Source organism: Vicia villosa, linkage group LG6 (assembly GCF_029867415.1).
Source record: "Vicia villosa cultivar HV-30 ecotype Madison, WI linkage group LG6, Vvil1.0, whole genome shotgun sequence".
NCBI classification, from domain to species: domain Eukaryota; kingdom Viridiplantae; phylum Streptophyta; class Magnoliopsida; order Fabales; family Fabaceae; genus Vicia; species Vicia villosa.
The window spans coordinates 131,460,273-131,485,740 of record NC_081185.1 but is presented as its reverse complement, the minus strand read 5'-3'; the positions used below and the strand labels follow the sequence as shown (position 1 = coordinate 131,485,740).

At 32.1% G+C, this 25,468-nt stretch overlaps 3 protein-coding genes and 1 non-coding gene across 4 annotated transcripts; 2 read left to right on the top strand and 2 right to left on the bottom strand.

The window, feature by feature from the left end:
• Window positions 1-3,279: 3,279 nt before the first annotated feature.
• Window positions 3,280-4,277, top strand: LOC131612401 (gibberellin-regulated protein 13-like). The gene is made up of 4 exons (XM_058884198.1): window positions 3,280-3,435; window positions 3,528-3,605; window positions 3,708-3,741; window positions 3,823-4,277. The coding sequence occupies exons 1-4, from the start codon at window positions 3,367-3,369 to the stop codon at window positions 4,002-4,004; spliced, it is 363 nt and encodes a 120-aa protein (XP_058740181.1). The 5' UTR covers window positions 3,280-3,366; the 3' UTR covers window positions 4,005-4,277.
• A 7,562-nt stretch (window positions 4,278-11,839) lies between these two features.
• LOC131614677 (uncharacterized) lies at window positions 11,840-12,855 on the bottom strand. Its single transcript, XM_058886237.1, has 2 exons — window positions 12,280-12,855; window positions 11,840-11,908 (listed from the first exon to the last, which is right to left on the bottom strand). The coding sequence occupies exons 1-2, from the start codon at window positions 12,853-12,855 to the stop codon at window positions 11,840-11,842; spliced, it is 645 nt and encodes a 214-aa protein (XP_058742220.1).
• Window positions 12,856-12,882: 27 nt separating this feature from the next.
• On the bottom strand, window positions 12,883-13,554 carry LOC131614676 (uncharacterized). Its single transcript, XM_058886236.1, has one exon. It carries the CDS (start codon window positions 13,552-13,554, stop codon window positions 12,883-12,885), a length of 672 nt encoding a protein of 223 aa, XP_058742219.1.
• A 2,081-nt stretch (window positions 13,555-15,635) lies between these two features.
• On the top strand, window positions 15,636-15,709 carry TRNAN-GUU (transfer RNA asparagine (anticodon GUU)). The gene has a single exon. It is a non-coding gene; the product is annotated as a tRNA-Asn (tRNA).
• Window positions 15,710-25,468: the final 9,759 nt, after the last annotated feature.

The following is a 25,468-nucleotide window of genomic DNA, read 5'->3' as shown; positions in this document are numbered from 1 at the left end:
CACAATAGTAACAGCGCTTGATCTTCATCATCGATCTTCACATCAATATTTTCAAGATCAAGAATCAGCTTGTTGAACATATCCAACTGCTCAGCCAATACTTTGTCTTCAATCATCTTGAATGAATACAAAGCTTGCTTCAGGTAGAGTCGATTTACCAGCGATTTGGTCATATACAAACTTTCAAGTTTCACCCATAACCCTGATGCCGTCGTCTCCTTTGATACCTGCCGGAGAACCTTATCACCAAGGCTCAACAAAATTGCGCTGTGTGCTTTCTCGATCATATTTGTCTTCTCCGCTGTCGTCAATTCTGCATTCATGGCTGCCTCTCCCTTCAACGCTTCCAAACAACCCTGCTGAACCAGTAGGGCTTTCATCTTCAAGCGCCACAGACCGAAATCATTCACTCCGGTGAACTTTTCAATCTCATACTTTGTTGAAGGCATCTTCTCCACGCTCACCGCACCAATTTGTTGTGAATTGAATACCAAGAACAAAGTATAATAGGGAATTAGGGAGGAGAAGAAGAACACAATATTTGGTTATAACTGCTATTCTTTTACTTTCTCTTAAAACAAGATTACAAGTTTACAAGAATAACAAATAACCTCTCTCACCCTAAATTAGGATTTGCAGCTTAGCAATGATGAGAGACTAGTATGCTATTTATAATAAAACCTAACATACTAACTAATGGGCTTTTTCAGCAAGGCCCATTACACAAGCCAACTTAATAAACAAGCTAACTTAACAAATTAGGGTTTAAACACTAAAACCTAATTTAACATGCTAACAACCCTAGCATCTTCGACATCTGCATGCTAGACCCATCTTCGACTACAGCATGCACACTTCGACACCAGCATGTGAACAATCCTTCGACTTCATGCTTAACTCTGTCGAACTGTCGAACCAAGAAGCTACCCTTCGACAATACTAGAGTTCGATCCAATATCTCACAGATTCAAATTCCATTGTTTGAAACTTTGTGGAAGTAATTACTCCCTTAGGTTTATGCAAGTTTTTGTTTCAATTAGCTTTAGGACTTATCCCTTGTTTGTTAACCAAGTCACGTTACAACCTTGAAAAACCCTTGTGATTTTTACTTTTGTAGTTTCAATGTGATTTTTGGATGAATGCATAATTTTTTTTTACTGTTTGCAAGATTGTTGGGTGAGTGAAAATCCCTCATTTTTGTGTGTTTTTCATCTACCGATGTATTTTTGCTAGGAGTGCAACTGGTCGATAGATTTAAGTTTGTGATAAGTAGATTATATGCATGCTTGATAAATTTCTTCTATCTAAAGAATGAATTTTTTTTGTGTTAATATTTATTTTCCCGTTTTTATCTTTAATAAATTCAATCCAAACTCATAACTGCGTAAACTGTTGAATGACAGTTCGGTAGCACTAATCTCTATGGACACAATAAATTCCCGAATGAATATTTCCAAAAATTTTGTTGCTTGCCGCTATTCCGCTTCAACAAGAACAAGTCATGAAGGAAATGCTTGAGTTTGTTTATTGTCCAACTGAAGTGAAACTAGTAGAAGAATTTATAAAAGCAATGAAGATTGACATATTTGTGTTTTTAGGGGAACAATTAGAAATAATATGTGTTTAAAACTAAAGTGAATAAATAAAAGGTCTTAGACTATTTATTTGAATATTTTAAAAGAAACGGAGTAGAATGGAATGAAACGGAGTTGAATAGAGTAAAATGGCCCAACTCTACAAAGTGTGAGGCCTGCCAGTATCGATCTGAGGATAGGATAGCTCATTTCAACAGCTCTAGTTATTACAACAACGGTTTTCTCGCTTCATAAGACATCTATTAACACTCGCACTAGAAAATGAGTTTGGTTATGGAATTTTGTAAAGATGTTGAAATGTTATAACTATGATTCATTGATTATGATGAACGGGTTTACAACATGTTATTGCTTTCTTGTTGGTTAAGTAATAAACTTAACCAAATAGTTATATCCAATAAGTTAGTTAAACAATTAACTTTCTAGTTACTTTTTTTCTAATAACCTAATAATCGAAGTTAAATAGAATGTTACAGATTCAAACTTCTTTGGTAAAATGAATCTTCAGAACTACCACTTAAAGTGACTTATTGTTAAAAATTAAAATTACTTTTTACTCTCACAAAAGTGAATAAATATACAAAGTGAAGTTCCCTACCATTATGAATCAAAACAACAAGATGTAAAATTTGTTGTTCTTGTATGTAATAAGATACGTGCCAAATTTGTGATTGCATTATTTAAAGCATTAATTAAGAAATGAAATCTTGTGACATATTCGGGCATAAGTCAACACGTTAGGAACCGTGCTGAATACAAACAAATACTTTCTTCACGGGAGCAATCAACCCAACTGAATAAACTGAACACATTCTTTCTCATTGGCTGAAATGGACGGCTAACTCCTCTCCCCCATTTTCTCTGCATCATATCAGATACTAATATGTATTCCATATAAAAAGTGTGAATATGTGTAACACTTTTGAGATTAAAGAGCAAAATAAATAAAAGATATGAACGAGTTCACGGGAATGTATACTATACAATACTGCATAGTGTGTGTAAAAGACAATTAAGAGCTAGGATGATAGGTTAGTGTATGGTGTTTCAATGTTCTTTTGTCACTCTCTATGTTAGTTACTCCAAAGAATTCACATGGGAATGCACATGTGAGAGGTGGCCACATGTCATTTTCATTCTAACAATTCACAATCACATGAAGAATAGTTTTAAGATTGATCAAATATTTAGTAGCATCATTCTTTTAATTCTTAATGTTTAACTTAATTCTCTTGTTACAAACAATAGTCGTTGAATAATAATCAGATGATCATTCATACATAATTTCAATGAATCGAGACTCGAGAGAGTTAAAGAAGTGGACTAAAAAAATCTTTAGTATACAATCATATTTAGAGGAAGATTTTTTTTAGTTCTAGAATTTATTAGTCCAACAGTTCTGTTTCATCGTCTGCTAATAGAGGTCTAATTAAAATCAATGCAAAATTCATTAACAGAATTCGAAATTAAAATTTTGAGAGAAACACACTCCTGAATATTAAAATTTCACCAATAGACCAACTCTCTCGGGGAAGGACAAGCTTCGTTAATGATGTAAACGGTTAGGGAAGGACAAACTAGTAACATGCAATTGTCTTGTGTATAAACTTTATGTCTCTTTCTTGGGGAAGACAAAAATTAGATTTTTTTTACAATCTAAAATAAAATCTAACTTAGCTACAAATTACAATGCCCTACATTTCATCTATAAAAAGACATAAATCTCATAACTTGAAGACCACACTTGTGATATCTTCTTCTCTATTGAGCAATGGCAACAAAAATATGCATTGTTTTACTCTTCCTAGTTCAAATGCTACTTCTTCCTCTACAAAACCATGTAAGCCAAACAATGTCTTATAACTCTTTTCCTCATTTTTTCCTAAGCTTTAGTAGTTGTTGTAACTATTGTTTTTGATATCATGCTTTCAGGCAGAGATTATTGTATCCACTGTTGAGGTTCCAGCTCCACAACCTAGCAAAAACAGTAACACTACTCAATTTCCCAATGTTAGTTCATATTTTGGACTCAACTTGAAAATTTTCAGTTTTTTTCCAAAATTAAAAAAAAAAAATTAATGTTAATTTCTTGCTTGCCTTTATGAATTTCAGCAAGGAATCACTGAAGGAAGTCTTCAACCACAAGGTAACAAATTATCTACTAGAATTTCGATGATTAAATGAAGATTGAAACATGTTGTTAATGTTTTAATGCATGAATTTTCAGAATGTGGACCGCGTTGCAGTGATAGATGCTCAAACACACAATACAAGAAACCATGTTTGTTCTTCTGTCAAAAGTGTTGTGCTAAATGTTTGTGTGTGCCTCCTGGAACTTATGGAAATAAGCAGGTTTGTCCTTGCTACAACAATTGGAAGACCAAAAGAGGAGGACCCAAATGCCCTTAAAAGTTGTAATATTGTCTAAGTCTATATGATAAATATTGTAAACTCTTTTTTTTCTTCTTATCACCACCGGTTTAGTCCGGTTCGGAGCCAATTCTGACATTAAGTGGATTCAACCTCCTCCCGATCGCAGGTATGAGAAAATATTGTAAACTCTAGAGTATGGAGCTTGAGTACTATTGATAAAAAATGTCTTACTAGTTACTACCACTCAATGTATGTACATGCACTATAATATATGTATCCATGATATTAAAAAAACACTTAATTTTATTATGTTTGTCTTTGTTTGCTTACAATTTTTAGCTTTTAATATATGATGCACCCTAACAAAATCACAATAGCCTTTAAATGATTCAATAATAATAATAAAAAAAGGTAAGTTTTTTTATACCCATAAAGTTAAGTTGGATATACCTTTATTACAAAATGTTTTTTAAAAAATAAAATTAAAAAGTGACATGGCATTAAGTTATAATATTTTATGATATTTGATTGTTTGAGGTTGTCGATATTTAACTAAATTTTAATTATCGAGTGTTTACCCTAAAAAAATATTTACATGAAAAATAACGAAAAACATAAATTTTCTTTAATAAGGAAAATGTTAATAAATGCTCAAAAAGACTTAAAATAAATAACAATTTTAATATTTACTAGCAGGATACCCGTGCATTCGCACGGGTACCGGTATGGTACGCGCATTTGTTTTTAATATATAATAAAAATGAAATGAAAGAAAAATTAAATTGTTAAATCAAAAAATTTTATTTATTGTTTATTTATTTAGAAGATGAAATATAAATGATATCAATATTTGGATCAGTTGTTTCATTTTTCCCGTTTTATATAATTTCTACGATATAAAAAAACAAACAATAAAATTTTATTGACTCACTACATGTTTAGAGCAGCGGTTTCATTTTTCAGTAATAAAGTTGGATTAGTAAATTATTCCTTTTTATTGAGGTGACAAAAGAGAGTTGGTATTCAATGTCAGAAAAAAGTGGAAAAAAATTAATATAGCATTAAATATTATATCACTACTTTCAAATATTTTGATATTCAATGTCAAAAATATTTGTATCAACAATAATTTTTTCCAATTTATAAAAATATTTTTCCCCGTTTATAAAAATATTGTATTAACAATACACTTTTTCATTTGTATTCGTATCAACAATATATTGTTTTTCATTTAAAAAATATTTATATTAACAATAGACTTTTTTTCGATTATAAAAATATTTATATCAACAATACGCTTTTTTCCGTGTTAATAAATATTTGTTCAATAATACACATTTTCCGTTTATAAAAATATTTATATCAACAATACACTTTTTATCATTTATAAAAATAATTGTACCAATAGTAAACTGTTTCCCGTTTATAAAAATTGGTCGGACACGTGCATTGTTTTTACAAATATAACAATTGTTGTTTATAGAAAATACATTAATGGGAACAAAATTAATACTTGAAGTCATAGATTGTTTTCCCGTATTTTGACATCATTTATAAAAATATTTGAATCAGTAGTACATTTTTTTCCCATATGTAATTTTGACATCATTTATAAAAATATTTGAATTAGTAGTGTATTTTTTTCCCATATATAAAAATAGTACCGAAATATTAGTGAAATATTTGACATTATATCATTCTCGTATTAGTGAAATATTTTTCGTATATATAAACATTTGACATCACATATTTCTCTTAATAAAGTATTTTTTTTATTGAAAATAAAGTGTGGTGATGATCATAACTGAATGAACTAAAAATGTGGACGTCCAACCCGCCTGCATATATATGTACGTACATCTTATTATGCTATTGATAAAAAAAATCTGACTTCTGAACCATTCCTTGGTAATATGGGAGAGAATCTGTTACCATTGGCTTCTGAACCATTACTTGATTGTTATTGTTACTAAGGTAATACTAATATAGGTGGTTATTGAGATTTCTTTGGTTGTAGCGGTTGGAGAAAGAACATGGAGATTAGAGAGATGTGGGATTGAGGGTTTTACAATTATTAATATAAAAAAAATGGAATCGTTGGACTGTGGTGATTGAGCCAAGTAACTTATTTATTTATTAAAATAATTAAATATTTATTTGTTAGCTTCCTATTTTTGAATCATTTGGTTTGACCGGAAGTTATAGGATTATAATTATAAATTTTATTACAATAAAGCATTAGCGAAATAATTCAATAGCTAACATTACTGCTATTCTTATACCGTCCGATTATTCTCATATTACCAAAACGTTCAATAGCTAACACTTTTGTTTCTTTACACGTTGAGTCAATTTAAGTATATTTGTGGATAAACATTTGGATAAAAAGTGTGTTAATCTATATAACAGTAGAAATCTATGCATATTTCTAAATTATTTTAGTCAAAATGAATAGTATTTTATAAGATGCAACTGAATAATTTAAAGTTGCATATTTCTAATTAAGAAAATCTAATTAAGAACATTTTGCTGCTGATGTAAAGACCATGATTCTTAGATTTTTTCTTAGCATAGAAGCTAGTAGATTCAAGAGCAGATGTACCAGAAACACAAAATGACAAAACAATGATTCAATAAAACAAAATCGAAAGGGTCAAGAAAAATCTTAACAAATCAGTACTTGGATAGGCCGCGTCGTCACTGCCATTGCATCCATGTTCTTAAGAAATCCTGTTTCAATGGATATAGAAATTAATCAAGTAGAATAGTATGCTGCAAATAAATTCAATGGATCACTATGGTGCTATTTGAACTCACCAGTTTATGGCATTTCACAGTAGCATATGTAATCTGCTCAAACCTTTCAGTTGGCAGTCCTGCAAGGTGACCATACATTTTTGCTAGTTAAGAATCACATGGATAGAACTTAGAAGATACAATTCACATGAAACATATAATTTTTGCTATTTAATTTGTCTCTGTATAAAAAAGTGAGATTCAAAAATATTATGATGAAGTAAAATTCTAGAAATGAGAAAATCCAGCGCCACACAAAGTTAAACATGGATTACCCGAGAGTTCTTCGATCAGAACAGCAGTGTGGATCTCATCCACATAATCTGATTGCTTGCACTGTTTTTTTTCGTGAACTTTCTCTTAGCCAGATGAAGCCAAACGATTACTATTCTCCATGGTTCCAAGCAATCCCCATCACAGGAAACAGATGACCCTGCTTCATATAAATTAGTGTCATTTTCTATTTCATTGTAACAACAGTACCTTTACCTTCAATGGAGGTATGACCGATCTATAAGTTGTTTACCCGTATGTTTTGGCTTTGTAAGATCATAGAAATAGACGTTTGAGTCCTCATTTTCGGCAACTGCATATGACCTTTTACAGAGTATATACATCACTGCGTATAAGTAAACAAAATGAGATAAAATTGTGGCCAAGTTATCATCTCCAATAGCTCTTCCATAGTTCCGTATCCCCCTAATCACGACGAAAGAATGTAAGGTATGAGAAAGAGGGTAACAAACAGACTGACAAAATAAAAGAACATTTTTATTTAGTAGCATTCACATATAATAAGACACATTCATTAATCACTTCTAAAACAATTTCAGAGTAATTCATGTAACTAACTACCAGGGGGTGCAATAAAAGCTTCATCTTTTTGTCTTTTTTTTTTATCTTATTATACATAAAGCAACTATTAGAACTTAGAAGGGTTTTATATCCAAAATGCAGTTCCTGAAGTATCGACACTGCACTTTGGGCTTGAAATGTAGACTGCAGAGGCTCACCCAATTCTTTTCTGAGCTTACTTTTATTAAGAAGAATGTGTGAACCATTAAAAAAAAGAATGTGAGCAATAACGTTTGAACTCTATACTGCATGATCATACAGCCTTTGGCACCATGTCATGAACAAACCAACTGAAATCATAAGTTGTTGGGTGAAATCACATGAATGATTTTATATCTAACATGAGAGCATGAAGCCAAAATGAGAATACTGAAAAGCTCCAATTAACTGCTAGGTTTATGAATGTAGAGCATATAGAAAATCAGTAAATAAAAGTTAAAAAATAGCACCTGCACCCATGGTTCCAAGCTCTGTAAATGAAGTTCTGCATGATCTTGCATCGAGTCCCAAGCCATCTTATCTATCTGCATCCATATTCTTCCCAAACAATCAAAATCACAAAAGCCTTAATTAACATTCAAAATATAAAGCACACCAGACACGACTTCTTACACGTTCTAGTTGCAACTTGCTGAAGTGTTCTGGAAATTTCTTAGAAAGCAAAACACAAATCCTAGGATGGTTAGGGAATACCCCAGCTTTCCAAAATCCGTCCAAAAATATATGATCTTGCAGTAGTAGGCGACAGTGAAAAATCCTGGTTTAACGATTTTTGCCTCGACTTCGCCATGAACTATTTAACCGTCTCTGCACATCAAGCTTACCAGAAAACAAACAATTTCATGAGTAAAGTGCAATCAATCACCAATACCAACATAGCTCCTCACTTTACACTACCATTATATTCATATTCAAGTACAAATGTAAAATTAAATTAACAAAAATCTAAAATCTTTTCAAACCTAAAATCCTAAGCCTCTCAGAAACACTATATACTATGAATTACAAAACCTAAAATCCTCAACAACAACAAAAATATTATGCACCTAAATACACAATAAGAATGAAGAAGCTTAGAATCAATCAACATGCATGAGTATGATTTATGAGCATACAAAATCTTCGGTAAAGAAGGAGAGAGAAAAGAAGAAGAATAAGAGTGAGGCATTTTGGAGAGAGAGAAGAAAGAAACGGGAAGAGAGATACAATAAAAGAGAGAAGAAATCAAAAGAGGAAGAGAGAGGTAGCGGAAGAGAGAACGTGAATTTGCAGGAAAAAAAACAAAAAAGATGAACAAAAAAGTTTGGTGGTTGTTAGGGTTGTTCCGGACAGGAAATCTATATGTGAAAAGTGAAGAAAGAGAAGAGGAAAGAAAGAAAGAGAAGAGGAAAGAAAGATTACAATATGCAAACAGTGTGTTCATTGGGAACAACATCACTGAGTAGCTTTTCAGCAGAGTCACCTTTTCTGCATTTTAGAGTTCAAATGCAACTGAGTAGTAGAAGAATAATATTATAAAAATGCTGCAGCGAAGGAATAGGCTAAAAGATAATCAAAATGCAACTAAAATGGACTAATGGGCTGACAAATAGTAACTTTGGACCACAATTAACCCCATAAGTGAGATTTGTCACCCAATTAAGCAAGGGTAATGCTGTATTAACCAGCACATATTCCTTTCTTATATTATAGATAATAAAACATAGAATAGTACATACAACAAATGTTGGTTGAGAAATGAGAGAGGAGGTGGTGGGGCTTGGATAATGCATAGAAACTTTAGTTGTAAGGTGGGTTAACATACACATCAATTTCGTAAAGAGTGGATTGGTCCTCTCACCATTAAAATTTAACCTCACATCCTCTAATTTTTCTCAATACTAAAAATACTTCTCTCAAAAAGTTGTACAAAAAATTTAATAGGCCAACTAAAAATGCGATAAGCAATCAAAAAATTTAGTGGGTCAATAACAAAATTTAGAATGCTTTTTTAACCATTTTTTTACAAAATCGATGCGAGTAAACATTTATCACTCTTTTTCAAACACGCTAGAGGTTATCGGATTTTTTACATAATCTTGAAAATTTTGGTAGCCTGCAAAGACTATGGTTTGAGGTTTCGTTAAGATATCTTAAAATGTGTTTATCAGGTTTACAATGAGATTTCTTCGAAAAAACTTGAAATCGAGTGCACATACATATATTAAACGTTATATTTAGTCGACTTACATTTAAATAAAGCAAAGATCATATAATACCTTTGCATTTTGTGATAATCTCCAATCATTATTCATCCTTATCAAATTTGAAGACTTGAAGCCATTGGGTAGAGATATATTTTAAATATTTCATGTCATACTTTTATAGGAGCTTCAAGCAAGCAGTATTTTGTTTGGCTAATGAATGAATGCACCTTTATTAAATTTTTATTTATTTTTAAGTCCAAAGATTAATTGAGTTCTCCCATTAGAGATATCTTAGATTCACCCTGCATTATGCTAGAAATTCTCTACACAAAGACTTATTAGCAGAACGGAATATAATATGGTCTACATAAATCTAAACTAAAAAAATATTCTTTCCTTTTTATCAACAATATAATATGTATATTTCACGATTAAATCTCTTCTTTAATAAGATCCATTAAGCCGCTCATACCAAGCTCAAAGAGCTTGTTTGAGACATAGATAAACTGCTATACAAATAGGTTTTTACCTCGGTTGGAAAAGGAGTTTTACCTCAGTTTGATGGTAGAGATAATGAAGGGTGTCATAGAAATTAAATTTAGTCAAAGAGTAATCATCGACCCAAATGCTTCCTACTGTGTTTTTTGCAACTCAGATAGAATCAACACACTATTTGTTTTCGACTTGTTGTTTTTCCTTAGATATTTTGTATAATATTTAATCAATGTGATTAAAAAGATCTAGGATTGGTTTGATTATGATATGGTATTAAGTTATATAGTATATTTGTAAGGCCCGTAATAGCTTTATTCTTTTTCTAAAAAATGTCGAAGGTTGAGCAAGGACTGGCTATTGTTAAATGTTAACCAGAGATGTGAATATATAGAAATTTGATTAACAACTCTTACTCTTAAATGGCTTGGGATGAGGATTGCCTACTTTGCATAGCCGTATATAAGGTGTGTAAGGTTGGCTATTCTGGTTTTTTTTTATAAGCAACATGGATTAATAAGCACAAGAAGTGCAAAAAATACAAGAAGAACAAAGGAATCCAAAACAACATCAAAACCACCCAACAACAAAGAAAAAAAAGCCCACCCAACCAACAAGTACTACAAACCAACATACACCTAAGGAGTGGAAAATCAAACCTCCTTAGCAAAACTCAATCACCCTTTATCTATAAGAAACAACCAAACCCAACCAAGATTTTTAATAAAAGATAAAACTTCATCACACTTCCAAACTTTTGCATTGAACACCACTTAGTTTCTAAATAACCATAAGCTCCAACAAACAAGCAACCAAAGAAAAGAATAAAAGGAAGTAAGGATGAAACCACGAAACATATCCTTAAGATTCAACAAAAAAGTCAACCGTCAATAAAGCATCCACCACACCACCAACCTTAAAAGCCTCCCCCATCACCACTCCCAACCAACGAAACACCTCTTGCTACACCGAACCAGAAAAAAGGCAAGAAAAAAAAAGCAAATGCCCACTAGATTCTTCAAAAGAAGCACACATCAAACATAAATTAATCAACAAACGATTATACATACCTATCAAACAAAGCTCACGTTTGGTAGGAAGACTATTCAACAACAACCTCCAACCAAAAAGTTTGACTTTACTCGAGACAAGCACTTTCCAAACCTCACCCAATTCAAGAAGACACCTATCGCTCACAATCGAATTATGAGATTTTAACTCATAAAGCCGCTTAAAACTATTCTTCACCGAAAAGCCATCCGCATTCCTCCACCACACCACTTTATCCAACTCCTCCATATTAGGATAAATGTCCCGTAAAATGGATAACAACTCCATCCGTTCCTCCCTAAAATCCTCGGAAAGATGAAAATCAACCACCCCCACATCCCAATGCCAAGCACCGTCCAATCAAAACCCCACCTCACCCACCTTACTCCTACATGACTCACAAACTTCATAGACGTTTGAAAAAAGCTCCTTCAAGGGCCTCAGGCCCAACCAACAATGATCCCAAAAATTAATCTCCCCCCATTCCCTAATTTATAAGAAACGCTCTTGAGAAACTAAGCCTCCTCTCCCACCCAAAGATTGCATACTCCAACCACATCCCTACACCAATGCGATGATTTCAAAACATTATGGTGAACCTTTCCCCAGAGAAGATTGACAAAACAACTCCCATATCTAAAATTTAGAAGATTAGACCATAAAGCTTCCTTTTTCGACAACAACCGCCACCCCCATTTATACATCAATGAAAGATTAAAATTCACCACACTTTTAACTCCCAAACTACCCTCCTCTTTAGACAAACACACTTTATCCCAGCTAACCCAACACATATTTCTCTTACCATCACCATTCCCCCATTAAAAGTTTCTTTGAATACTAATAATCTCCTCCAAAATGCATAAGGGCGCTTTGAGAAAGGAAAACCTAAAGATGAGAATGTTATTAAAAGTAGAATTCAAGAGCGTTACCTTGCCACCCAAATAAAGGTTCTTCCCATTCCATGAAGAGATCCTACTCCTCAATTTGGAAATCACTAAATACCAAGTATCTTTGCGTCTATGATTAGTTCCCAACGGAATATCGAGAAAAAGAAACAACACTTTTCTGATTTCAAGAGTCAAAACACCCGAAGCAGCATCAAGAAAGGCGTCTTTCAAATTCAAACCAAATATACTACTCTTGCACAAATTAATACATAAACCAGATGCAAACTTAAAACATCGAAGAATTGCTTTAATGCACCATAAATTTGACCATGAACCGTCACAAATAAGCACCGTATCATCCGCAAATTGTAACATTTCAAAGTGAATAAGATCTTTGAAATGAAAACCTCTAAAACTCCCACACTCACACGTATTCCTCATTAACCTCGCCAACCCTTCCGCCACTAGCAAGAATAAAAATGGAGATAACATATCACCTTGTCTAATCCCTCTAGATGCCATAAAATCACCCGCAGAACTACCATTCACCAAAATCGATAACGAACTAGAAAAAAACGTCGCTTCCATGTAGAACAACCACTTAAGACCAAAACCCATTATAGAAATAATGTAACACAAGTAATCCTAAGACACATAATCAAAATCATTTTCAGAGTCCACCTTCACCACTAAACATTCCTTCTTGAACCTTTTAGCATAATCCAACACCTCATTCAAAACCAAAACCCCATCCACCATTTGCCTCCCTTCAATGAATGTCGTTTGAGAAGAAGAAACCAACTTCTTAATAACCACTTTCAATCTAGATACCAAAAGCTTTGAAATGAGACGATACAAACAACCCGCAAGACAAATAGGCCTAAACTCATCAATGCCTTGCGGATTATCCGTCTTAGGAATCAAAGCAATAAAGGAAGCTGTAACTGCTTTAGGAAGAAACCTGTTCTTATGAAACTCATTAACAAAATTCCCAACCTCATCCTTCATAAACACCCAACACTTTCTAAAAAAACCAAGAGAAAAACCATCCGGACCCGAACTCTTATCACAACTGCTTAACCACATAACCTCTCTAACATCCTCCAAAAGAAAGGGAGCTTCAAGAAAAGATCTATTCGCATTCGACAAAGAATTGAAAGCCGCCCAATCCAAAACCGATATATTAAGAACCGGTTCGAAAAACCTCTTCCAAAAATGATTCTTGACCTCCTCTTTAATATCAATTACCTCCATAAGCCTCCTACCACCCCCCATGTTGAGACCCAAAATAGCATTCTTCCTAAATTTTCCTCTCATGAATTATGAATTTTTTTGGAATTGGCATCTCCTTCAAAAATCCACCGACACCTATATTTTTGCCTCAAAAGACTATTAAACATAGAATCCCACACCTTCTTAGAAGAAAGCTTCCTAGACCCGGGCACCTCCAAACTCAACCCTAAGAAGTGTTAGTAATAAAAGAGTCAAGAGAATTAAGAACACTAACCGCTTTGTCAACCTTCAAATAGATAATCCCGAAAACTTCCTTATAGGGCTGTTATTGGACCTATGGAAACGGAAAACCACCCGAGAACCGGTCCATTAGAACTGGACCAATGGACCGGCCGAAATGTTACTCGGTCCGGGAATGGATAATTTTTTTATCCGATACCAAAAATGGATACTATATTGGATATTTATTGGATACTTTTGTCGGATATCCGAAGTAATGGTCCGGTTTCGATCCAAAAAAATGATCCATCACTATTTTGGTCCGGTACCGATTTACCCGATTACTATTTCGGTCCGGTTCTCGGGATAGCAAATATCCGGACCGGACCGGACCAATAATAGCCCTACTTCCTTATTCCAAAACTTCAATTTAGCTTTGAGAATCTTCATCTTCTCAGTAAGAATAAACACCGTTCTACCCCAAATTACCGCATTAGACCAAATTCCTTTCACAAAAGGAATGAGTTCCTCATGATCAAACCAGCACTTGAATAGTTTAAAAGGCTTACGACTCCAGTTACACGAACTCGCCTTCAACCATATAGGACAATGGTCAGAAAGACATCTATCACCCACCACCTGACACTCCAACTTCCAAAGATCAGTGAGACCTTCCGATACCGAAAACCTATCCAACCTACTACAAGCACTACCATCAAGCTTGAACCAAGTAAACTTAGAACCCACAACAGGAATTTCGACTAGGTCCATACTCAAAATAAAGTCATTAAACTCCTCCAACTCCACCCTATTGATACCATCACTAACCCTATTCCTTTCTCCATCCATCCGAATCGCATTAAAATCACCCACAGTGCACCAATCACCAAGCGAAAATTGATTTCTCAAAACCCTCAATCTACTCCATATCTCCATCTTCTTAGCCAAAACACAACAAGCATAAATATTAACCAAATACACATTTTTATCTTGCCAACACACATGAAGACCAAGAAAACCTTCCCCAACAAAACTAGAAATAGTGGTAAATAACCCTGGCTTCCACAAAGTAATAATACCCCCAGACCTCCCAACCGCCCACTTAGCACTCCACTCAATCTCCTTATTATCACATAAAGCCTCCACCTAAAACTTAGAAAAATTGAGCAACGTAGACTCCTGAATAAAACACACATCATCTTGAGTAGAACAAATCAAACTACAAAAAATTCTTCTCTTCACCGCCCCCACACCCACGAACATTATAGGACACAATAATCATCGAGACTTTGCCTTAATCGCATCCTTCACACTCTTTTTACGTCTATCAACATTTTACTTACATTTAATTGCATCGATATAATGAGCATCCGAACCACCACCTATGATACCAAGCAAACAAGCCCGATTCCAAATCTCTTCCACCATCCTGAATCATAATTTCACCAAAAAATATCATTACAACGAATAACCTCTAAATCCGTAGCTGAAAGACATCGGTGGTTAACAATTGATACTTTTGAGATAGTTGATTATGCAATTTTTTCCCTTTCTCATAGATTTTTTTTTTGTTTTTCTCTTTCCATTATGTCCTCTCAAAGTCGTGTGTTCACATGAAATAAATCTTGTTAATGAGTACCTTTTGAAAATGTTTATAATTCATATATATATATATATATATATATATATATATATATATATATATATATATAGAGAGAGAGAGAGAGAGAGGGAGAGAGAAATGACACATAATCTGCACTATTTATTTTAAAATCTAATAGTTCAGATTCATTCTCATGTTTTCATATAAAAATGTCATTCTTATATGATACGCCCTATATATATATATATATATATATATATATATATATATATATATATATATATATATATATATATATATATTTTTTTATATAGTATATAATTACTTAAATTTTATCAAAATAGCTGGAATAGCTCAGTTGGTTAGAGCGTGTGGCTGTTAACCACAAGGTCGGAGGTTCAACCCCTCCTTCTAGCGTTTTTTTATTACCTCGTAAATATTTATCTTATTAGCTATACAAACTTATATAACATATTTCCATTTTAAAATTTTAGTGTTCCTAAAGCATCTATATACTAAATTAAAGTATTAATATTAATTTATAGATAATAATTAAATATATTTGTTAATTTTTTTAATATTATTAACATTATATAAAAATAATCTTTTTAAAGGATATTAAAATGGTCGATTTATATGAAATAAAATATTGACAAACACTAAAAAAAATTACCAACATTAAAACAATAAATTAATGATTAAATAGAAAAGAGTAAACAAAAGAAAATAAAAAATATCCTAAATCCCTTATTAATGATGGTGTAACTTCCAAAAAGACTCAATCACACTTAGCAACTACTTATTTGAGTTCTCAATGTGGCTTACATGTTTCCCAGTTTCAGCTTCTTATTGACACATCTAACAATCACATGTGCAATATATTAAGGAATGTAGTATGTACTGGTCAAAATGTACAAGTGTTGTGTTACCTCTACAAGGACAGGGATACTTAGAGGCCTTAATAACTATATTAAGCTGTATAATGGTTAGAGCTTGCCCACAGCGGCAATAATCCTTGTATGATGGTGTTTTTGTGGTGGTTTAGAAGACCTACTCGCGTGAGGGAGAGACTCTGTATGTAGCGTGATATATATGACTTAAGATCTCCACTCTCTCGTTGGGGGAGAGGAATTTATATAGGCTTTGAGCCTAGGGTTTTAGGAAACCCTTAGGGGAGACAACTGCTCCCTCATGACTAGAGGAAGTTGTTGACCACCTTTTCTTCATGGAATCATGGTGGACTTCCTTTAATCTTACCAACAATATTACACACGTCACTTTTTCCAAGGGCGAGCCCCTCTGTCCTATGCAGACATCGCCTAAGTGACTTCACTCCGATATGAGGACGCCAATGCCGCTCTTATTTAGGACTCTCACAAATATAACACTACATAGTCCCTTAATAATAAAAACTTTGTTAAGGGCAAAGTGTTTTCAAGGTCTCTTTCATTTGTGACATGCATATCTCGTCCTAGGGCGTGTCTCTCAATGGATGACAAATTTTTATTAAGTGGTGAGTCCCTTAACTTGGGACGAGTTTCTAAGTTAAAGGCAAATTTTATCAAGAGGTGAGTCCCTAAGCTTTGGATGAGACCTCAATTGAAGACGATCTTTTTAATTACATAATGCCTTATAAATGTCTCTTGATTAGCTGAAAAGATCAGCTGGGAATATCAACCAATTATTCTACTGGTCAAGTTCACTTCTATTTAATGCAAGTAATAATGGTATGTTTTTTGACACCTTAAACGGTAGTGGCACGTGTCATAAATGTGATGAGTTTTTTCAAAATTATGGGAGAGTCTAAAGGATCCCTTATGGTTCCAACACTTTATAAAATATTTCTTCTTTCATTTTATTTGTCCAATTTTGCTCCCCACTTCTCCAAACTCATCTGAACTTCCCAACTCCTCATCTCTCCTAGTTCCTCGTTCACAACTTTCTTCCACATATGAATATCCATTTCTCTCGCTTTCTATAGTGAGTAGGGTGTGTGAAAAAACATTTAAAATAAGGCTTAGGATAAGTGTACGGTCGTGTATTTTGAGGTTATTAATTTCGCCCTTTATCAGCAATGGTGATTTCTTATAGTCTTACTATTTTTTCAAGAACTAAGAGACAATGTCTACCCCATCCTTCGTGTCCAAGTTCGTCAAAGATATTGGATAGTGTTATACTTTCGATGATTAAATCCCTTATTTTCAACCAGGAATGGAGGTTTCCTCTTCAGAAGATGAAGACCGAGTTATTATGGAGGCTTGTTTGCTGTAAGAGAGAGCGACCACGTCCGTCTCCTCTGATCATCCTTCTCTATACTTCCACTTCTACCTCCCTTTCATCAAGGATATGAGGGGTATTTTTCATCTTTTTCCCCTTTTCAATAGAGGTCTTATGAGTTCTTAATGTTTCACCTTCCTAGTTGTTCCTTAATAGTTAGGCTAATATCATGGCCTTCGAAATGGTCTGTAGGGACCTAGATGTTACTTAAAGCTTGGAAGTCTTTGTTCTCTCTTTACACCAGAAAACTGACAAAGGGTGGATGGGTATCTTCACGTGGCACACTATAGAGATGCTAAAAGCTGACGCTACAGGAAACTCTAATGTTTATGTATTAAGGGGAAACTCAATCATATAACGCCACGTGTTAGCCATTAGAGTTGCTAAAAGCCGGCACTAAATTTGTATTAGCGTAGACCTATGGATCATGGGTAGTGTCTTTTTAGCGTTTACTAAGGCCGACACTAGATTAGCGCTGGCTTCACGCTACTTTAGCTTCGAGCTTTGGGGAGACCGCCCCAACACCGACACTAGGCCGACACTTAAAGCTATTAGCGTCGGTTTTTTTGTTGTTAGCGAGTGCTTCTGGCCGACGCTAAAACACTGTTTTCTTGTGTGAATCACTAAAAGTATTAGAAGGATAAGTTTTCCCGTATGTGGAGGCGAGATGACTCCCTTAGTGTGTTAGGGGCTAACGACGTCTCTTATTTCCCATGTAACTTCTATGGTAAGCTATCATGTTTTATCTACATATTATTATTCCTTAGGTAAAAACTACCTGTTTTAAATACTTCTATAAGACTATCTACAATAGTTTATGGATTCAACACCCATCTTTTTTCACTTTTTACACTCCACATCATTTTCTCTTTTTTCCACCTAATAATTCAACACTCATTCAACTCTTACTCACTACAATGGTCAGGGCCGGTCCTGACTTTTTAAAGGCCCGGGGTAAAAAAAATGGACCCTTATAAAAAAATTGAATCTTTACTCGTCTTCAAAATGAAAAAGAATTTTGGAAACAAGGTTAGAAATATGAAGTCTTGATTGTTTTTAACAACAACAAAAATTTTAATTCAGATAAAAAATCATCTGCAAATCTTTAAAGAATTCAAAATCGCAATATGATTAACTCACCATCTCTAGGCAACAATCAAGATCTCAAAGAAATGAAAGTGGTATTTTCTTTTACTTCAATTGTGGAAAAATCAAATCAGGAGTAGGCCTAAACCATGTCCTAACCCTAATACACGGGTTTACGTAACTGATAAAAAATCTATTTCTATAATTAGAAAAATAATAAATCAAAATAGAAATGATAATAAATTTGATTTCATTGTAAAAATTGATAATAAACAAATTAATTATATGATAAACTTTTAAATAATTATAACTAAAATTTATACTAAAATAAACTTAAAAAGTTATAATAAATAATATAAGTGTTCATGTAAAAAAATTGATAATTAAAATTTTATTGAAGAGCCAACATTATTTATGAAAATTTCTCACCCCACCCCATAGACATTAGGCGTACCACCGAATTGACAAAACTGTTCTCGTGCTTCTGTAGATGCATCTCCGGAAGCACTTTTTAAAAAAAAAAAAAAAGTTTTTTCCGTAGATGCATTACGGAATCCCTTAAAACATAGTGAATGTTCCATAGATACATCTACGGGAGATTTCATGAACTTAATTAATTTGAGATTCTCTCAATTAATTGAGAAATTAATTTGGGATTTTTCCAATTAATTAATTTGTAACTTAATTTGTGATTTTCCCAATTAATTAGGAAAATTCCAACTTTTATAATGATTACGTAGATGTCATCAAACTTAATCAATTTGGGATTTTCCCATTTAATTGGGAAAATCTCCAATTAAATTATAAATTAATTGAGAAAATCTCGAATTTTCAATTAATTGAGAAAAATCTTCCGTAGTCACATCTACGAAAACATTTGATGGAGTTTGATTAATTGAGAAAATCCCAAATTCTAAATTAATTGAGAATAATCTTCCGTAGTTACATCTACGGAAAGATTTGATATGTTTGACAATAAAGTGTTTCGTAGATGCATCTACGGAACTTGGGATTTTCCTAATTAATTGAGAAAATCACAAGATTCACTATGTTTTATACGCTTTCGTAGATGCATCTACGGAAGGAATCAAATTTTTTCAAAATATGGGATGCTTCCGGATGTGCATCTACGGAAGGAATCAAATTTTTTCAAAATATGGGATGCTTCCGGATGTGCATCTACGAAAGCTGGGAGCAAAAATGGAATTTCGTGTGGTGTGTTGAGATTCATGGGATAGGTTGAGAAATTTTCTTATTTATTATGACAATTATAACTTTACTAAAAGTGATAATATGTAAACTGCCAGCATTATTTATTGAAGAGCAATGATGTCATATAACTTTACAAAAAGTGTAATATGTAAACTTTTCAACATATTCCTGAAGATTGGCATAAGGAGATGGAATGGTTAACACACCAGACAAAAGGTAAAAGTGCAAAAGCTGTTATCCTTAAAATGGCGATTACAGAGACTATGTATGCAATTTGGAATCTGAGGAATAACAAAATTTTTGGTGATGTTTCAGATAACACGAATATAGGAGGGGCAATTATAGACACACTTGTTTATAGAGGGTGGAATAATAAGAAGATTAGGAAGTATATTGCTATCCTAATGCTAGAGGGTTAATTTCATTTGATAATGTTGGTTCTTTTAAGTAAAGGAATATCGAACCGTTGACTGAAACCTTCCAACACAGCAATTACTCCGCTAGACTACGAATAACTATTCTTTCACAATTCTCGCTAATATATATATATATATATATATATATATATATATATATATATATATATATATATATATATATATATATATATATATATATATAATACTTTTTTAGTATTTAATTATTTAACCATAACTCTCAAATTGAGGCCCTGGGCTGTGGGTCTGTTTGTCCGGGTCCAGGGTCGGCCCTGACAATAATTTTATTTAATAAAATTCAACACCCTACCCCACCACTTTTATTTCATATTTTTATTTTCTTTCATATTTTTTTTTGGTGATTATATAGTAATAAAAATTATCGATTGAAATTAAATTAAAATAATTAAGAGTTAAATATTTTTTTTAATTTTCTTTTCAATTTAATATTTATTTAAACTTTACTTTTTTTTTTAATTTTATATTTTTAATTAATTTTTTCCTTGCAAGTAATAAAGACGAGATATAGAGATAGTCATTATTAAAACAAATAAAATTATTAAAAATTTAAAATGCAATACAATACAGTAAAGTAGAATTTTGGATGTTAAAATGGTTATTGTTGGGATCCATTTCACTAAAAAATATTTAGAACTACAAACAAGAATTTATTGGAGGCTAAATAGAAAAACTAGAGAGAGAAAAAAGTCGATTTTTTTAGTCCAAATCAAATGAAAGAAGTCACTATTTGTAGACAAAAAAATGATGAATTTTGGTGAAAATAAAAATAAATAAAAAATAGATTTATTATAAAATAATTGTCCCAAATAATTATGATAAAATAACAATCTAAATAATCAAAACAACTAATAAGATTTTACAAAGTATATGATGTGGTCCACATTCCCTTCTCATTCAACATGTTGAATATATTCAACACCAATTAATCTACATCATATTCAACATCTCATTCAACACATCATTGGAGGCATTCAACTATTGAAAAAATTATTCAACACCCCTATTACAAGGTCTGATTAACTTTAAAGTGACTCAGATGAGTTGAAGTTTTGTAAGTAACTCGTCTTCATAGTCTCTTCGCTTCCTTTTAATAATTATTGCATTCCAATTCTTTTGCACTTGCATGATTTAAGAATTTATTTACATTGATATATAAATATAAATATTATTATTAGGAGTTGAATCTTAAATCAACCGTTTACATTTATTTAATTCAACTAACATTATCAATTGAGTTATTTCACTCAATTTTTTTTTATAAACAAATTGGATTATAAAAACAAGCACTAGGGGTGCTCAACCCAAACAAGGTTACAAGAAGGAGAAAAAGAAGACAAAAGGGCATCATACCCATACCGGATACAACCGGAGAACAAACCCACCCAAGCCAAAACTACCTACAAAAACGGTCTCGGATCGACACACCAATCCGGCCAAAGAATAATGTCATGCACCTTAAAAAAAAGTCATAAACCATTTCCAAAAAAAGAATTTAATAAATCCCAATCCATTGGAGGCATTCACTCATTATTTTACCATGCTATTCATTATTTTTTTATTTTTAAAATTATTTTAATTTATTTCTTTCATATTATTAATGAATAATAACTTTATAAAATAGCTTTAAAAAACTCTATATCAAATTAATTATAACTTATATTTTAAATCAAAGTGGTGAGACGATTTCATGGATATTAGCAAGAGATTCCTGATCGCACAATTTTGTTTATTCTATATTGCTTTTCTTTGGCGCATTATTTTTCACAATATTATTCTAAATTATTTTTCACAATATTATTTTTAATCTTGAACATAGCTGTTAAGTGTACATGTGAATAAGATCCAAAGAAATTTTAGAAAAGTTTTTGGAATCTTAATATTTGATTATTAGTAATCGTCGTCCCTTGAGCAAGACAAAAAGCCGCCACAGCTGAACTTAGATTATACTAATTGAATTGAATATCCCTGTCAACAAAATTAACTTAAATATGATTAACATTGACATAATAGAAAATATATAATATTTAATACATGATCTATTAAAATATTATACTTTAAACCCAATAGAAATGTTAGATTAGGTCCCAAGCTTGGGTCATTTGAAAGCAAAATATTTGGAGTCTTCAACTTGTTAAATGCGTGATAAATAAATAATGATAAGTGTTTTAATTAATTAAAAAACTAGTGATAAGTAGAAGTGCACCACGATAATTGGAAAGGTAGGTTTGCCTTTCAAACCAACTTATTTTCAATAAGTAGGTTTTGTTAGGTACTTGTTAGTTACTATTAGTATTAACCACCTATCACATGATGAAAGCATGCAATATTTTTTTAGTGGAAGTAATGGACCCTATTCATTATTCTTTCAACTCTATAAATACTATTATCAATTTATTCTTAGGTATTTGAAGCTGATTCTAATTTTCTATTGGAATTATTTTTAGTCGGCTAAAGATTCAAATTCGTTATAAAGTGTTTTGCAATATCATACCAATTGGCCAACATGTGGTTGGAGGCAGAGATAAAGAAGTACTAAGATATTAAACTATTAAAGTATTAAAGCTTTGTTCGGAATTAGGAGAAGAAGAGAGGTGGCATTTAAAAAAAAAATGAGCAAAAAGAATAAAGAAATTTAGGTGGAGATGATTTATTTTTATTTAAAAATTATTATTTTTTAATTTGGAAGAATTAAAAAAATTGTAGGAGGATTTTGAAGTGATTAGATAAATTGTTCAAATATAGTTTATAATATTATGATATTTTAAAACTTAAAAATATATTAATAATAAATACTTTTTTATTATATTATTTATTTTTTTAAAATTTTCAAAAATTATATTTAAAAAAATTCAGAAGTCCTATCTCTATTTTTATTCCAAACTTTTAAACAAAACCTAAGTAAATAATAATGCATTGATCTATAAATTTATTTATAGAGAAAAGTATAATAAAAAAAATTGTATTAGTCCGTTAAAACCTTTCACAAATGCATGTTAGATTGTTATTTAAGGGGTGTTATTTAAGGGGAGAGGGCGAGGGAGGGAGAGAAAGTATTAGAATAGATTGTATTGAATGGAGATATTTATGATACATTGTTAATTGTGAGTATATAATACAATTGGAATTAGATCACCTCCTGCTTTTTCTCTCCTGCCTTCTCTCATGTGCAATTATGAGTCATTAGATTAATCTAATGGTTAAATAACTTAAGAGGAAAATTAATATTTAGAGGAGAGAGAAACTTATCACACTTTATTATAATCAATTCTTATGATATTTATTCCCTTTATTACTGCAATGTAACATCTTGAATTCATTTGCCTTCATCATAATATTTAACTTCTTGAATTCATTTGCCTTTGTCATAGTATGTTCCAGGCGAATTTCTTTGCTTCCATTACTAATATCTTCACTTCTTAAAAAAAAAATTAGCATGCTTAAAATTGTAAATATGCAACAACGAATACTGATACAGGGGTATCAAAAGTTGAGGTCAGCCGAAAATAATTGTTTCATTGAAGATCTAGAGAACTAAACAAAACCTTGATCTGCATTTTCACATAAATGCCAACCTTGAATCAGTTAGAGTAAAAAAAGACAACAATCCACTGCAAAATTTAGAACAATATTTTGCTACAGGTTAAAAGTGAAAAACATTTCTAAATTAATTAATATAGATCAAAATACCCCTTTCACCTTGGTCAATAAGGGAATGGAAATTCCGATCACTCAAAATTTAAATAAGTTGGCTGGAACATACTATAACGAAGGCAAATGAATTCAAGATGTTACATTGCAGTAATAAAGGGAATAAATATCATAAGAATTGATTATAATAAAGTGTGATAAGTTTCTCTCTCTTCTAAATATTAATTTTCCTCTTAAGTCACTTAACCATTAGATTAATCTAATGACTCATAATTGCACATGAGAGAAGGTAGTAGAGAAAAAGCAGGAGGTGATCCAATTCCAATACAATTACATCTTTCCAACCAATTTACTTGCTGAGCAGTAGTTAGTTAACAATAACTAACTTATTAAAAATAGGTAGTTGATTAGTCTATGTAATATGAACTTTGATTAGTCTTAGTCTTAGGATTACATTGATCAACACTTCTTATTAATCCTAAACTAATCAGAAGTAACAATTTCAATTTCTATTTTAAGCTTTAGGAATTGATTTTTTTTTTTTACAGATTTGTTGAACACGTCGGTCATTTGATTTTAAATGGGGAAATACTCTACTATATACTTATCTTTATTTAATTGTTTTTTTTATCGAAATTCAACATTGTCTAAATGTGCTTGTTTTTTTCATGAAAATTTGATTTCTTTTTAGATTAATCTTTCACTTGCTATCTATCTTCAAACTAGTTCCAAATCTAGCTTGTTTTATATTAGGAATTTATGAAATAAGATGTCATAATTGATAACTCCATTGATGTACCTCAACACTCTCTTTCTAGCTAACAAAGAGATTTCAAAGTATACTTTGGCATAAATACTTCAATGAGCTAATTAGTTTCCTAAACATAGTAGAATTAACAACTTTGTCATCCTTGTCCTCTAAAACTTTTGGCCTCGCCTCTGCTGGTGTCACTACAGAGTTGCATTCAAGAACTCCAATATTTCTTAGAATCTTTGTAGCACACTTGACTAAATGAAGGATTAGCCCCCATCTTGTCTCAAAAAATTTCGTTTATAAGAAATATATGAGTATTTCTATACATGTCACTTCAACTTATGCTTTCGTTTTATCTTTGAAATCTTCAATTTCAATGTTCCAACTTCTTGACACTAGTAGGTTATACACGAGAATGATTAGAATTTTCTTCTCTATAATGTCCTTCTCATACACATATTGTTCAACACTGCATCTTTTGAATCCTTGTCGAACAAAGAATTTGTCAATTATTTATTTTATTCTCTTGGGGCTTGTTTGAAACCATAAGGAGTTTTGAGAAGCGTGTATACAATATCCTTTTTACACGCTTCTCAAAACGTGCTTGTTTTTGCTAGCCCGTTCCATAAGAACTCCATAGTTAAGCGTGCTTGACTTGGAGCAATTTAGGGATGGGTGGCCTTCTAAGAAGTTTCCCAGAAAGCGTGCGAGTGAGGTCAAAGCATGCTGAAAAGACCCGTG